Source organism: Rhinolophus ferrumequinum, chromosome 14 (genome assembly GCF_004115265.2).
Source record: "Rhinolophus ferrumequinum isolate MPI-CBG mRhiFer1 chromosome 14, mRhiFer1_v1.p, whole genome shotgun sequence".
Classification (NCBI taxonomy): Eukaryota; Metazoa; Chordata; class Mammalia; order Chiroptera; family Rhinolophidae; genus Rhinolophus; species Rhinolophus ferrumequinum.
In genome coordinates this window covers 30,420,158-30,435,809 of record NC_046297.1, presented here as the reverse complement: position 1 = coordinate 30,435,809, position 15,652 = coordinate 30,420,158, and the positions used below count along the sequence as shown (strand labels likewise).

General features: G+C 36.0%; 1 protein-coding gene across 3 annotated transcripts in view; it reads right to left on the bottom strand.

The window, feature by feature from the left end:
- PRKDC (protein kinase, DNA-activated, catalytic subunit) overlaps window positions 1-15,652 on the bottom strand; it is a 259,605-nt gene that overhangs the window by 145,990 nt on the left and 97,963 nt on the right. For all 3 annotated transcript variants that reach the window (XM_033125784.1, XM_033125783.1, XM_033125785.1), the window contains 5 exons: window positions 12,920-13,143; window positions 12,019-12,227; window positions 11,456-11,588; window positions 10,831-10,989; window positions 9,826-10,029 (listed from right to left, as the gene is read on the bottom strand). In XM_033125784.1, the coding sequence (XP_032981675.1) occupies window positions 9,826-10,029; window positions 10,831-10,989; window positions 11,456-11,588; window positions 12,019-12,227; window positions 12,920-13,143 (929 nt within the window). The remainder of the gene's footprint in view (window positions 1-9,825; window positions 10,030-10,830; window positions 10,990-11,455; window positions 11,589-12,018; window positions 12,228-12,919; window positions 13,144-15,652) is intronic.

Genomic DNA, 15,652 nt, shown 5'->3' with positions numbered 1-15,652 from the left:
ATAGCTCCTGCTCTGGAATGTTGGTGACCTCTAGCCTCTGGTTCTCTATTTAACACTCTACAGGAGATTCATCCACTTCTCTGTGTTCAGGCCAACTTCCCAGATTCAACATCATTCCCTTTCTTGGCTCACTGCCTTATTTCAGTGAAGTATTTCCTCCAGTAGCTTCCTGGTAAGAAGCCGGAAATACATTCCTTTGAGATCAGCCACAACTGAAACATTTGCATTCAACATTAACACATAAGTGATAATCTGGCCAGATTCAGAACTCCAAGTTGGAAGTCTTTCCTGAATTACGTAGAAAATTTGGCTAACATTCCTCCAGCATCCACTTTGCTACCACAAAGACAAAAGCAATCCAACTTTTTGATCTTTTTAATGTAAACAGGTTTTCTCCTATAGAAACTTTTCAAAACCTTTTCTAATGTAAACCCCAAAAACCCACGGTTTTCAATTTTCAAGAAATGTGCTCCATGTGGAGCTGTTTTCAAACACTATGCTGGACACTCAAAAGCCCTCTTCTATCTGGAAACTCAAGGCCTTCATTTCTTTGAAATGTCTTCAGCTGTGTTACTCAGAAAGGCCTGCCTTACCTCTGGGGCAGTGGCCCTGGTTTTGGACCATGTAGATTGATTCCAAGATTCCTCATCTTTCTCTCTTGTTTTATCTTTTTCTTCTATTTCTGTGCGAGTTCCTGAATTTTTTCTTCTAAACCCATTTCATTTAAAATTTCTGATGCCTACAATCAATTCCCAAGAATTCTTTTTTGTTTTCTGATGTTATTTTTCAGTAGCAATTCTTGCTTCATGGATACAGTATCTTCTCTCATCTTTCTGAAGTTTTTCTTTCTACATTTCCATCTCACTGAATTAATCTCTGCTTCAAGCGGCTTTTTCCCTGCCTGTCCGTTTTAAAAATTCTTTCCTCAGGTTCTTGGTACTCCTTGCCTATTGCTACATATTAAGGAAATGACTAGAATCACTGTGCAGTGGGCAGGGCACACTGGCTGTAATGATCGTTGTAAACTGATCTGATTGGGCAGTGATGACAATATTTTTACGTTCTCATAGGCTTGTTAACATATTCCAATATCCTGCCTGAGAGTATATACCTATAACAATCTTCTGGAAGCAAAATTGGGCAAAAGGAACTAAGCCTTAAAGATCAGAATTTAGGCAGACTTTCATTTAACTTCCCTGTATTCAAGAAGTTATCCTTACACCACAGAAACACAAAGGATCATAAGAGACTATTGTGAACAATTATACATCAACAACTATGACAACTTAAAAGAAATGTATAAATATTTAGAAACATACAACCTACCAAGATTGAATCAGGAGCAGCAGATATCTGAATAGACCAATTACCACTAAGGAGATTGAATTAGTCATCAAAAACCTCCCAATACACAAAAGTCCAGGACAAGATGGCTTCACAGGTAAATTCCACGAACGATTTAAAGAAGAACTGATGATGGTAACAGGGAGATCCAAGACGGCGGAGTAGATAAATGCTGTGCTTACCTCCTCCCACGAACACATTAAAATTACAACTAAATTACAGAACAATCAACTTGGAGAACCATCTGAAGTTTACCTGAACAGAAGTTTCATAACTCAGGATACAAAGAAACCACACTGAGACTGGTAGGAGGAGCAGAGATTTGGAAGGGGCCGGCCCCAAACCTCTCAGTGGCAGATGATAATTGAGTATTTCACCTGTGAAGGTTCCGCCTAGGAGAGTTAGGATCCCCCACATTTGGCTGTGAAAAACAGTAGGGATTCCGACCATCTAGGTGAGAAACAAAGCTGTGGGAAATCCAGACATCCTCTTAAAGGGCCCACTCAGGACTTGCTCCCAGGCCCTCACCCTAAGCTCCAGTGGAAGGGCGGTGACTCAGGAGGAGTCAGAGATATACAGGGAGAGACTGACTTGTGTAGCTATAGGGCAAGAGTTAGAGTGACAGTCACCATTTTCCCTGTGGAGAATCCTCCTGCCATGCAGCCTGCAGGCAGGAGCCATCTTCCCTGTGTTAAACACCCCCAACTCCCAAGCCCAAGGCCAAATTTGAATCTGCATTGGTCTGGTGAGCTCCTTGGGATGCGGCCCAACCCTACTTGTTTAATGCTGCAGGCACTTTATTAAGGAGCAGCCAGCCCTAACGGTTCTACACTCTTTCTTAGTCAACTCTCAGGGGTCCGTGGGCCCACAGTAAATGGCGACTGGCTTCAGTGTGCTCTGAGACTTTGGTTGAGTATCTCTAGGCTCAGTACTGGCACCAAATCAAAATTTACATTAACATGGTGAACAAAACTCATCCCACCCTGGTAACTTGAGATTCTGCCTCATCGAACTCACCTAACGCACAAGGTTTTATCAGCAGCTGAACCTTAAGGAAGCTAGCAGGTGACAGCAGGCCTTGGGGTGTCCTGGCTTTTGCGGAGCTACCACAAGCCCATGACTGGTGGCAGTCAGCCTCAGTTCGCAGTGTAGCTTCTCCCATGCACCTCCACATCCATCACAGGCAGGACTAACCGCAGATAGCTTTGTAGCTTCTACCAGGTAGGCCCCAGCAGATCGTAGGCAGTGGCTGCCCTGGGCCTACATCAGAGCCCCTCTCAGGAGGCCCAAGAACCAACATACCCTCAGATCACCACAGAGCACCACACAATTAGCCCATAAGCAGCACATCCAAAGGGCAATCACAATAGGCACCACAGCCCACTGGGGTAAATCCTGTTCCATGGGGTAAGCACCATGTACAGCAGCCCATAAGCTGTGGACGTGGTGAAAAACCACAGCCAGTCAGCCTGAGCATCAATTCCACCAAGTGATGTGCCAATAGGAATTAAGTCTCAACTATAGCAGGAGGGTATGTACAACCCACACAAGGGCCACTCCTGAAGTACCCAGCGCAGGAGACCAGGGAGATTGTACAGCGGGGGCCCCATAGGGCACCTACTACATAAGGGTACCACATCGAGACTGGGAGAGATAGTATATCTACCTAATAAATAGAAACAAACTAAGAAACAGTCAAAATGAGGAAACAAAGAAATACATCCCAAATGAAAGAATAGGAGAAAACTCCAGAAAAAGAACTAACCAAAACGGAGGCAAGAAATCTACTAGATATACAGTTCAAAACAACAGATAGAAGGATGCTGAAGGAATTCAGTGAAAAGTTCAACAAAGAGATAGCAATCATTAAAAAAAAAAAAGGACATAGAAACCGTAAAAAAAACCACTCAGAAGTAGAGACTATGATAACTGAAATGAAGAATATACTAGAAGGAATCACAGCAGACTAGATGTAGAAGAGGATCGAATCAGCGAAGTGGAAGACAAGGTAGCAGAAAACGCCCAATTGGAATAGGGGAAAAAAAAGTATCAAGAAAAAAAAAATGAGGATAGTTTAAGAGACCTCTGGGACATCAAGCATTACAACAATCACATCATAAGGGTACCAGAAGAAGAGAAAAAGCAAGGGATTGAGAATGTATTTGAAGAAATACCGATTGAAAACTTTCTTAACTTGGTGAAGGAAATAGAGACACAAGCCCAGGAAGTGCACAGAATCCCAAACAAGATGAAACCAAACAGGCCCACACCAAGACACATTATAATTAAAATGGCAAAGGTTAAAAGACAAAGAGAGAATCCTAAAAGCTGCAAGAGAAAGGCAACTACAAGGTTACTTATAAGGGACCTCCCGTAAGGTCAGCTGATTTCTGAACAGAAACCTTGTAGGCCAGAAGGGATTGGCATGAAATATTCAAAGTGATGAAAAGCAATGACCTACAAACAAGAGTACAGCACACAGCAACACTATCTTTTTAAATTGAAAGATAAAGAACTTCCTCAACAAGAAAAAAACTAAAGGAGTTCATCACCAATAGACAGACTTCTTTAAGATGGAAAAATAAGATCAAAAACATAAATAAAATGGCAGTAACTACCTATTGATCAACAATTACTTTAAATGTAAATGAACTACTCATAAATGCTCCAGTGAAGAGATATATGGTGGTTGAACTGATAATAAAACAAAACCCTTATGTTAGTATGCTGTCTAAAACTCACTTCAGACTGAGGGACACACACAGAGTGAAAGTAAAGGTATGGAAAAAGACAGTTCATGAAAATCAAAATAAACAAAGAAATCCGGGGTAGCAACACTTAGACAGATAAAACAGACTTTAAAACAAAGGCTATAACAAGAGACAAAGAAGGACCCAGTAATCCCACTTCTATTTATTCGAAGAAACCCAAATATGCTACAGCAAGGGGACATGAGCAACCGTATGTTCACTGCAGCACTGTTTACAATGGCCAAGATGTGGAGGCAAGCTGGGTGTCCATCGATAGATGAATGGATAGAGAGGAGGTAGACGTGGAGGATGCTGTACTGAGTGGAGTATGTCAGACAGAGAAAGACCAATACAATGTGATTTTGCTTATATGTGGAATATAAAGAACAAAATAAAACAACAAAACAGAAACAAACTCATAGATACAGAGAACAATTAGATGGTTGCCAGATGGGAAGGCGGTTAGGGGGTGGTGAAAAAGGTGAAGGGATGAAGAAGTACTGGTTGTTACAAAGTAGTCATGGGAATATAGGGTATAACATAAGGAACATAGTCAGAAATACTGTAATAACTATATATGGTATCATACGGGTAATAGATTTATCGGGGGATAGATGGGAGGTGGGTTGAGGGGCATGGTGCAAAAGGTGACGCAATTAAAAAGTGCAAACTGGTAGTTATAAAATAGTCATGGGGATGTAAAGTAAAGCATTGGGAATATAGTCAATAATATGGTAGTAACTATGTATGGTGCCAAAGTGAATAGTAGACCAGTCAGGAGGATCACTTCTTAAATTATATAAATGTCTAATCCCTATGTTGTACACCTAAAATTAATATAAAATAATATTGAATGTCAATTGAAAAATTAAAAAGGGGGAGAAAGGTGAATAAGAGGTCCATATTTGCAGGTATAAAATAATAAGCCATGGGGATGTAACGTACACCATAAAGAATATAGTGAATAATATTGTGATAGTGTGGTATGGTGTCCGATGGTTGCTGGACTCACTTCTTTAGGTATATAAATGTAATATAATATTGTATGTTAGCTGTATTTTAATAAAAATCTTAAAAAATAAAGAATACCAATATCTTCTCAAACTCTTCCAAAACTCAGAAGAGAAGGAAACACTTTCTAACTCATTTCATGAGGTCAGCATTACCCTGATACTAATACGAGATTTAAAAAAACAGAAAAAAAAGAAAATTACAGGGAAATATCCCTGATAAACATAGATACAAAAATCTTCAACAAAATATTAGCAAAGCAAATTCAGCAATACATTAAAAGAGTCACACACCATTACGAAGTGTGATTTATTTCAGGGACGCAAGGAAGGTTCTAGAAATTAAAGTAAAAAATGAGACACACATTAATAAAATGAATAAAAATCACATGATCATCTCAATAGATGCAGAAAAAGCATTTGATAAAAATTAACATCCATTCATAATAAAAAGTTTCAACAAACTTTGTATAGAGGGAACAAACCACAACATAATAAAAATCATATATCTCAAGTCCACAATTAACATCATGTTCAATGGCGAAAAGCTCAAAGTTTTCCTATAAAACAGGAACAATATAAGGATACTCACTCTCACCACTTTTATTCAACATGGTACTAAAAGTCTTGCCAGAGCATTCAGACAAGAAAAATAAAAGGCATTCAAATCAGAAAGAAAGAAATAAAACTGTCTCTATTGGCAGTTAACATATTATATATTATATAAAGACTGCACCAAAACCTATTAAAATTAATCTGTGAATTCAGTACAGGATACAAAATCAATATTCAAAAATCCATTGTGTTTCTATACACCAAGAACAAACTATCTAAAAAAGAAAGTAAGAAAACAATCCCATTTACAATTGCATCAAAAGGAAAATACCCAGGAATAAATGTAACCAAGGAGGTGAATGACCTGTACCCCCAAAACTGGAAGACACTGATAAAACAAAATTGAAGAAGACACACATTCCATACTCATGGAATAGAAGAATTAATATTGTTAAAATGTACATATTACCCAAATAAATCTATACACTCAATGCGATCCTTATCACAATTCCAATGTCATTTTTCACAGAAAAAAAAAAAATCCTAAAATTTGCATGGAACCAGAACAGACACCAAAGGAATCTTGAGAAAGAAGAACAAAGCTGGAGGCATCATACTTTCTAATTTCACACTGTTGCAATGCTGAAGTAATCAAGACAGTATGGTATTGGCATAAAAACAGATACATACATCAATAAAACAGAACAGAGTCCAAAAATATACCCACACAAAAATGGACAATATATTAAAGAATATACAATGGTGAAAGGATAATCTCTTCAAGAAATGTTCGGAAAAATGGACAGCCACATATAAAAGAATAAAACTCAACCCCTATCTTAAACAAAAATCAACTCAAAATGTATTGAAGACTTGAAGACCTGAAGCTACAAAACTCCTAAAAGAAAACTTAGGGGGTAGGCTCTTTGACAATGAGTTTGGCAGTGAGTTTTTGGGTTTTACATCAAAAGCAAAGGCAATAAAAACAAAAATAAACAAGTGGTCCTACATCGAACTAAAAGAGCACTTCTGCACAGCAAAGAAAATCAGCAACAAAATTAAAAGGTAAGTTACAGAATGAGAGGAAATACTTGAAAATATATATCTGATGAGTTAATACCAAAATTATATGAAGAACTCATAAACTCAACAGCAAAATACCAAACAAACCAATTAAAAAATAGGCAGAAGAACTGAACAAATCTTTTCCTAAAGAAGACATATAGATGACCAACAAGTGCATGAAAGTGTTGAACATCACTAATCATCACAGAAATGCAAATCAAAACCACAATGAGATACCACCTCACACCTGTGAGAATGGTTATTATCAGAGACAACAAATAACAAATGTTGGTGAGGAATGTGAAGAAAAGGGAACCACTGTGTACTGTTGGTGGGAATGTAAATTGGTGCAACTACTATAGAATACATTCTGGTGATTCCTCAAAAAATTAAAAACGGAACGATTATATGATCCAGCAATTCCACTTCTGGGTATACTTGTATACCACAAGAAAACAAGATCACTATCTAGAAAAGGTATTTGTACCCCAATGTTCACTGCAGCATTATTTACAATAGCCAAGAAAAGAAAAAAATGTAACTATGTGAAGTAATAGATGTTAATTAAACTTATTGTGGTAATTAATTAACTATATATATTAAATCAGCATGTTGTACACTGAAAATTAATTATGTTACTTGTCAATTGTGTCTCAATAAAACTGGAAAAGGAAAAGGGTATTCATTAATATGAATGGTTACAAAATAAATAAAATCAATAGCTTTCTGATATACCTCATCTTATAAAGAAAATATTAAGGGAAAATATTACACTTACATTTACGTATAACTAAATAGTATCTAATATCTAAAATAGTCTTAACAATGTACAGGCAAGATATGAATAAAATTATAACATTCTACATAATAGTATGACAAAAGGATTTTAGAATGTGTATGATTTGAATAAATGGAACAACATATCATAGAAAAAGTGGGCTTAATTTTTTTAAGAGGTCAATTTAGTTTAAATTTACTCGTTACGTAGTATATTATCAATCAAAATCCCTATATGTTGTGGGAAGGGTGGTGAGAGAATTGAGAAAATGATTCTAAGTTTCACTTTGAAGAATAAACTTGCAAGTATACCTGGAAGAATTCTGATAAACAAAAATATGAAGAAGGAACACTGTCTTATTAGATGTTAAAATGTATCTTAAAATTGCTGAAATTAAAAAATGTGGTACTGGCTGAGAAGTAGATGATTATGTAACAAATTAAAATGCCCAATCTTAGAGAATTAGCATTTGAAAAAGTTAGAATCTTGAATTGGTGAGGAAAATATACATTAGAAAATAAATGTTTGTCCAATATGTAACCATTTGGGGAAAAAATGTCTTTTCTACAGTGCTCTTTGTATGATTTACATTTGTTACAAAAAGAAATTGTGAAAGTAACAAAAGAAAATATGAGCAGATTTAGAAGACAATATTAGGGTAGAGAATGCTTTTGTAAGTATGACATAAAAGATGGAAATAATGAAAAAGATAAGTTTAACTATAAAAGTTTAATTACTTCGGTATTATAAAAGAAACACTCCAAGTGAGACTGAAAGATAAATGGTCAATAGGAAAAAGTACTTTCCTTATACATGATAGAGAGAGATCTACTATCCTTAATATACATAAATCTCTAACAAATTAATAAGAATGTACATCTCAACAGAAAAATGGGCTAAATCAAAAAATATAGCACACACCAGAAATACTTCGGTTTTTAAAAAAAAAATTAGTGGGAGACTACAATCAGTAAAGTTGGAGAACATGAAACTTGAGAGATAAAAGTACAAAATAAAACTGTCACTAGTATAGTAACAAAATTTTTTGTTATGGTACAAATTATTACAAACTTTACTACATTGCTTAAAAAGAGATACTTGTATTGTGTAATAAATGGGATTCTAATCTTCACTAAAGGAAAAATAAAGAGAATCCTTGCACTCAACTACGCCTAGGGTCCTTCAGTCCAGAGATATTTCTCCTGTCCAGAGAATCAGCCACCTCCAGTCTCAAGTGGGGAAGGATGAGTTCCCCTAACCACAGAGGACGGCTAATGATCAACTAATCCTCCACACCCTGCTCTCTCTATACTCCAGAAGCCCAGGGTCTCCATGGCCTGACTCCTTTCTAAGTTCTGCAGCACAAATTAGATGCCCATCTTCCCACTGCTAAGATCATACTGCAGCTTTCTTGGACTCTGAAGTCTGTTACCATTTGTCCTTTTGCTTTCCAGCTTTCAAAGTGTTGTCACTCTTATCTTTTCTCTTTTCCTCTGGTCCTTTAAGATGTGCTTTTTTTTAAAACTGTGTCTGTCATTGTAGAGGGATTTGAGGAGGTGGAGGTAAATGCACATGGCTTTTATGCATCATCTTCACGAGAAGTCTGAACAGTTTTAAAGTCCAAATTGTTACATTTCCTCAATGTTATGGGTCTACTACAATTTTATTTTATAACTTTAAAAAATACAAATTCCTAGTGAAGCTAACACAAAATATTCCCATACAATGACAACAAGCACTGCTTGGAATAAAACCTTAACTCAATAGGAAATTACACAATCTTCACTTAAAATGGTCATTCTAACAGTTAAGTTTCTGATTGTCTACAGACCAGGTTATATTTATAAGTTTTTATAAAATCAACTGTATATTAAATACTGATCTCCAAAGGTTCAGTAAGGGGAAAAAGTAGGCTATAGCAGGAACATGCATGAAGTGATACCAGAATGTACAGGACCAGCTCATGGCTGGTGGAAAAAGCAAAGGCAGGCTTGGGCCTCAGGACAGGTTTATGAGCTTCAATGCCAAGTCTTGACAAAAGTCAACATCCTACATAGCTGTGTCTTGTAATATTAGGCTTAGAGATTTTTTTTTTTTTGGCGGGAGGGTCGGGGGCGTCTGAGAGATTAGAAAAAACAAAGTTTCAACATCCATTATTAAATATTCACAAAGGCTTTGTTTTGTTTCCTTTGATCTTATTTTTAAACACTGGCAAGAGCTTTAAACCTTCCAGCAAGCGATCTTGATTTGTTTTAATGATATATTTCAGGAATATATGCATTATATAAAAAAATATACTTTACTTAAAGTAAAATTTCATTACCATTTTGGGATTATCCACAGATGATTTCATGAGCTCCAATACAGCAAGATCTAAATCTTTCAACAATTCAGTGTTGATTGTTTCTGAGAACAAGCTATAAAAATACTCTCCATGACAGAAGCTGACAATGTTTCTCTGGGAGCCTCCTGTGGATGGCATGAACAACACTGCTGTGTCCAGAAGAAGACTCACAAGGCACTCACACTAAGAAGAAAGAAAAGTGTGATAAAAGAAGTACATATCTTAAGTATTACAGAATGACTCTTTGGGTTGCTATTAATTTTGAAAGTGGAAAATCATACAGAGCCTGATATTTAAAGGCCTGGGTTCAAGTTTGAACTGTATGCATTTCAATGAGCCTCCATTTTCTACGTTGCATTTTGGGAAAGAAATGTTCTCTGACTCACGTTTCTCCCAAATTTCCAGAAATCTTGTTGTTTTGAGGGGAGAGTCTAGTAAGGGTGTCTTTTTAGAAATTTAAGTATGTAACTTGTTTACCTTAAGTGGACAAGGGGGCAAAGAGGTTTCTGCAACAAGAGAAAAGATGGGTAAAATGGAGTGAACACACAGTACTGGCTGGCAGGTCTCTGCTATAGCAGAGACTGTTTGAGGCCAGCTCTGCAGAGTTCAAACAATGAAGACATTTTTTTGTGGTGCCTCTGGGATTATCCTGCAGGGGCTCTCCCTAATTAACCATCTGAAGAATCACTAAGGATAGGGGAAGAAGAGACCACTTGTCAACACAGTTCAGCTGTTCTCTGCCTAAAGTACTTTTGAAATCCAAAAGGGATAGACAAAAGCCCAACTTAAAGGAATGCTGTTCTATTCTATTAAAAAGAGAACAACAGTTAAAAAAAAAAAAAAACCTTTTAGAAAGTCAGCTTACATAAAGTACTTGTGCATTTAAGAACTTACCCAACTAAATTCACGTTTTTAAAGACACAACACATGTGAGTTGTATATTTACATGATTAAGATAGCATAGCATGTAGCTGTTTCTCCTACCAGTCCTCCAAAAGCAAAGGCCAACTCCAGAAGTCCACTGGCCAATCGCTTACAACTGGGGTCTAGCGAAGGAAGGCACTGTCGTTCATGTCCAGGTGCAATGCTTTTATAAACCAGGGAAAGAAGTTTTGTGCCAATAGAATGACGCTGATCTACAGACTAAAATAAAGTCAACACTGAAATATCCAGCAACAAGGTATTTTATAGAAAAACAATTTCACACTCTTCATTAATTAAAAATCCATGTGAGCTAACACTGACAACTGCCTTTCAATTGTCAGGAAATTTTTCACTCAACTTTGCTTTCTGTGCTATATTTTTAATTAATGTCACCTAGCCACAAAGACACAATAGCAGTTAGTCCCTAAAGTTCTTCAGAAGGCTGCTGGAAATACTCAAATGTCCTTTATTTTATTTTCATTTATTTATAAATTTTTTATATTTACTTTCATATTTATATTCCTGGTAATACCCACATGTCTGGAGCAAGGATTTCTGTAATTTCCATTTCAGCATACTCTGTACATAAAGGATGTTTTAAAAAGACTGTAAATAGACTAATATAAATAGAATAATTAGCAAAATGAAGCTAAAAGAAATGTAAAAACAAATTGGCTGCAGTTACCTGAGATGGTAATATAACATGCAAAAGACCAGCTTTATGAAGTTGTTTGCAAGCTGACACGATAGAAGCCAGCTCGGCCCTATCCACATAAGCATCAGGGCCACACAGGTTAACAGCACAGAGCTTCTCAATGCTGGCCATGTGAAAAAAGCAAAAAGAAAACTTAGATGAGTGCTGATCTTATTAAATTATCAGGACACACTGAAAATACGTGTGTTCTATTATAAATGTATTTACTAACTACCTGGCACTCAAATTCATGACATAACCTAGAAAGCAAACAGAGGCTAACACCAAACAAGGGGCCCATGCACTAATCCAGCTGTGGAAATCAACACGAGGCTAAGCCCATCCAAGGCTTGTGTACTCTAAAGGTGCAGTGAAGGCAGTTGCTAAATAGATAATTTTCAAACAACTGATGAAATCCTCTGCACCAAACACCCACTGATGAGATCCTTTACTTAAACAAATGGGGCTACAGAAGCAACACACACGGCTGCCAAAGCACGTTGCAACCTTAATTCCACTACAACACTGACCCTGAGCATGATCCGAATGCCCACCTCTGTGCTGTTATTTTTTCCTTGAGGTGCACCTCTAGGATGTCTTTGTATGGGGACTTCTTCAATGCTCTCATCAGGTTCACACAAACATCAGGAAGATGATCCATAACGGGAACATCACCAATATTGAAACCTATGCTCGAGGGCTCACAAAGGGTTTTCACCAAGAGTCTCATAAGATTTGTGTTACATAAATACTTCTCAAGATGCTGTAAGAGATGGATTGGAATAAAAACACATCTATTAGTCAAGATTTGGATTTTCACTAGAGTATAAGTTCCACGAAGCTGGAAATTTTTGCTTGGCTAGGGCGAGGATTGGCAAACTTTCTCTGTAAAGGGTCAGACAATAAATGTTTTTGGCTTTGTGGGCCATAAGGTCTCTGCTGCAACTACTTAACTGCCATTATAGCGTGAAAGTGGCCATGGACAATATATGAACAAATGAACCGGGATATATTCCAAGAAAACCTTCTTTACAAAAGCAGGCAGCAGGTGGGATTTGGCCTGTGGACCAGTTTTCCAGCCCCTGGTTTATTAGGGCAATGCTATGTCTGCCCACAGGACAGGGCATATACTAGGTGCTTAGTATATATTAACTGGATGTATTGACTGGAGTTTGTTTATATACCAAGCCTCCCAGATACATTTATAGATATTTGCTAATGCATGTTTCCTAAGGTGGATCATAGTATAAAATGCAGTATCAAACAAAAATTTAGAAAAACTATTTTGTATTTTCTTCACACAATGAGCAGTTTTATTATTTTCAAGAACAGATAACTCCTACAGCAATGGGAAGTTCTAAGACAGCTAAAACCACTTCTAATAAGTACTTTATATGTGTTTTTCCAGTACCAAGTACTGACCTCAAATTAATAAAGCAGCAGGAGTGACCCTACCTTCCAGCCTTCTGGATAGATGCTGAGCAGTGTTGTGGTAAACTCCATCATCCGAACGACAATTGTGCATTTGCTATAATTATATTTTTCTTCCTCTTGTGGGCTGGGTTTGTTACTTGTTGCCCCAGTGCCAAAGCACTTTTCTGCTGCCATAATATCATGCATAGCAATGCTTTCTAAAAAGAAAGCCACCGCTGTCCAAAGTAAAGACTGCGTGTCAGTACCTAGAAAAAAAATTACATTAAAATATCAACATATGCTTCCTTCTAACTTCACCAAGGTTAATGTAAAATTTCTTCTTTAAATATAGGCATGATATACTTTTAGTCAAAATTTCAAAATTTTTCAAAAAAAGTTCAATAAAAACTGAATAAAATGGCAGTAATTTCTTCTCATTTCAAAATTTCAGAATTAATACCACTCAAATAGAATTCACCTTTAGACTCATGTAATAAGAACACATCTATGGACAGTTAGGTCTTGCTTCTCAAACACTGCTTGTGGGAATATAAATTAATATGATATTTTTGAAGGGCAATTTGGCAAATTATACCAAAAGCTTTAAAACGTATGCTAATTTATATAAAATGTTAAAAAGTTCTTTTGCTTTGATCTAGCACTGAAATTTTATCCTAGTGAAATGGCACAACTGCAAAGATGTGTTTGTAAGGATGTTCATTTTAGCATTGTTCTTAACAATAAAAAAGTAGAAACAACTTAAATGTCCTTCAAAGGGGCAACAGAGAGACCAATTATGGCAGTTATTTTCAAACAGGTGTGTATGGGCACTGGTCATTTTATAGAATCAATTTCAGATCAACTCTCATATGGACTTTTTCATAAAATCTGAAAACATGATTGTGCTGGTGCTCCTTTCCCATCTCCACCTCTTTCATGATTACCCTTCTCCTGTTTAACAAAGAAAAGACAGATACACCTTTCTCTTCTGCTCAATCTTACTGCAGTTTATAATTAAAGTTAATGACCTTTGGAGCCCCAAAGCAACAATTTAAAACAGTGACATATATGTTGAAAGAAAGACTAAACGTAATGACTAAGAAATCCTTTCACAAGTCTGATGGTTTCCAAGTCTTTGTTTTCATAAAATTTAAGGAAAGTTAAACTGTCAACTGGTGGATCACTAAAAATAATTTTGATGACAAGTCACCATGTATTCAAAGAACTGAGAGAAAATACATTAAAAATTAATCCTCAAACACCAAATATCCTTGAATACAACAGATGATGGGCTGCATGACTCATTCCAACCACAAATATGTTAACTGTCCGAAAAATATGTTAACTGTGCAAAAAAAAATCTGTGCCTTTTAGAATTATTCAAATATAGCACTTGTTTATATGAACAAGTTCTTTTACTACTAAAATCTAAATAAACAAACAATAAAATTCTAACCATATAATTTTCCTTTTAATATGTAACGATTATAAAAATGTTTATTATACTTATGTTGTGGTAGTAATGAATATAATGTGCCCTAATAATAAGTGCAATGATAACACAGAGGAAACCTTTAAACACAGACCCTTTATTACAAAGACATAGGTAGAGTTATAAGTAAAAACACAAGCATAAAAGCATGACACCTTAGGTTCAAAAAATGTAAGGGTGATGGAATGGTAATGATAATGAGGGACTGCGCAAAATTCTCCATAAAGAAATTATATTTTAAAGCTGATGATGTTAAATATAAAACTACTATAGTATTTAGGTTCCAATGAATACTTTTTTTTCAAGTAATGCTAACGGTTTTATATTAAAATGTCAACATCTATAACACACCAGAAAGATATACAGAAAACCAATTTTGGGGGTGAACTTTAAAGTTTGAATGAAGGTACACTGTTTTTAATGTCTCCCTCCCCTCACAGGGTAAATGAATAAAACTGGTTTAAAACTACTTAATGTATTACAGACACATGATTTAGTAATATGTGTATATTTAAACTAGATCAAGCTATATATACCAACATAAAAAGATGTCTAATATGTTAAGTTTCTTTTTAAAAAGTAAATTACAGTAAAGCACACATATAATCCCATTAACTAAAAAATGAAAATCAGAAAAAATATACAATATGTATAACAAAGTTTAGAAAAGTAAACACTAAATTATTATAGTGTTTATCACTAGGGAATGTGATTAGGGGAGAGGTTTTGCATATTTTCTGTGCTTTTTTCCTTGTTTAGATTTTCAAAATGAGGATATGAGATCTTCTTAAAACAATACATTTAAGGTACTATTTGAAACTGAACAGCTACTGTTGCTGTATTTAAGGTTTCACAACTTTTTGACCTAGTCTTCCGATAATCTCATGCTAGAATCACTATGGAGTCAGATTTTCTCAGCACAGTATAAAATCTGTTTTCCTGAACTTTAGCTTGTGTACACGCGGTGCACATTATACACTCTCCACTATGCCTGGCTTTACCATCCTCAAACTAGAAGGAAAATAAAATAGCCTTGTTCCTTTCTCCCAAATTTCCATAATATGGACCTTATCTCTGATGGAATTAAAGAGAGCATAGTAGTTCCTTTAGTCAGCCACCACCACCACTAGTATGGATTCCCCATCTATATTAAAAAAAACATTCAAATAAGAGAACATGTTCTGAGTGGAAAGTCTGAGGTTCAGCTCATCAGAGAGGATTTAGTGAAACTCCAGAAAATTAACATATGCCTGCTCAGAGAATTGCAAAGCAGAGAGCACATC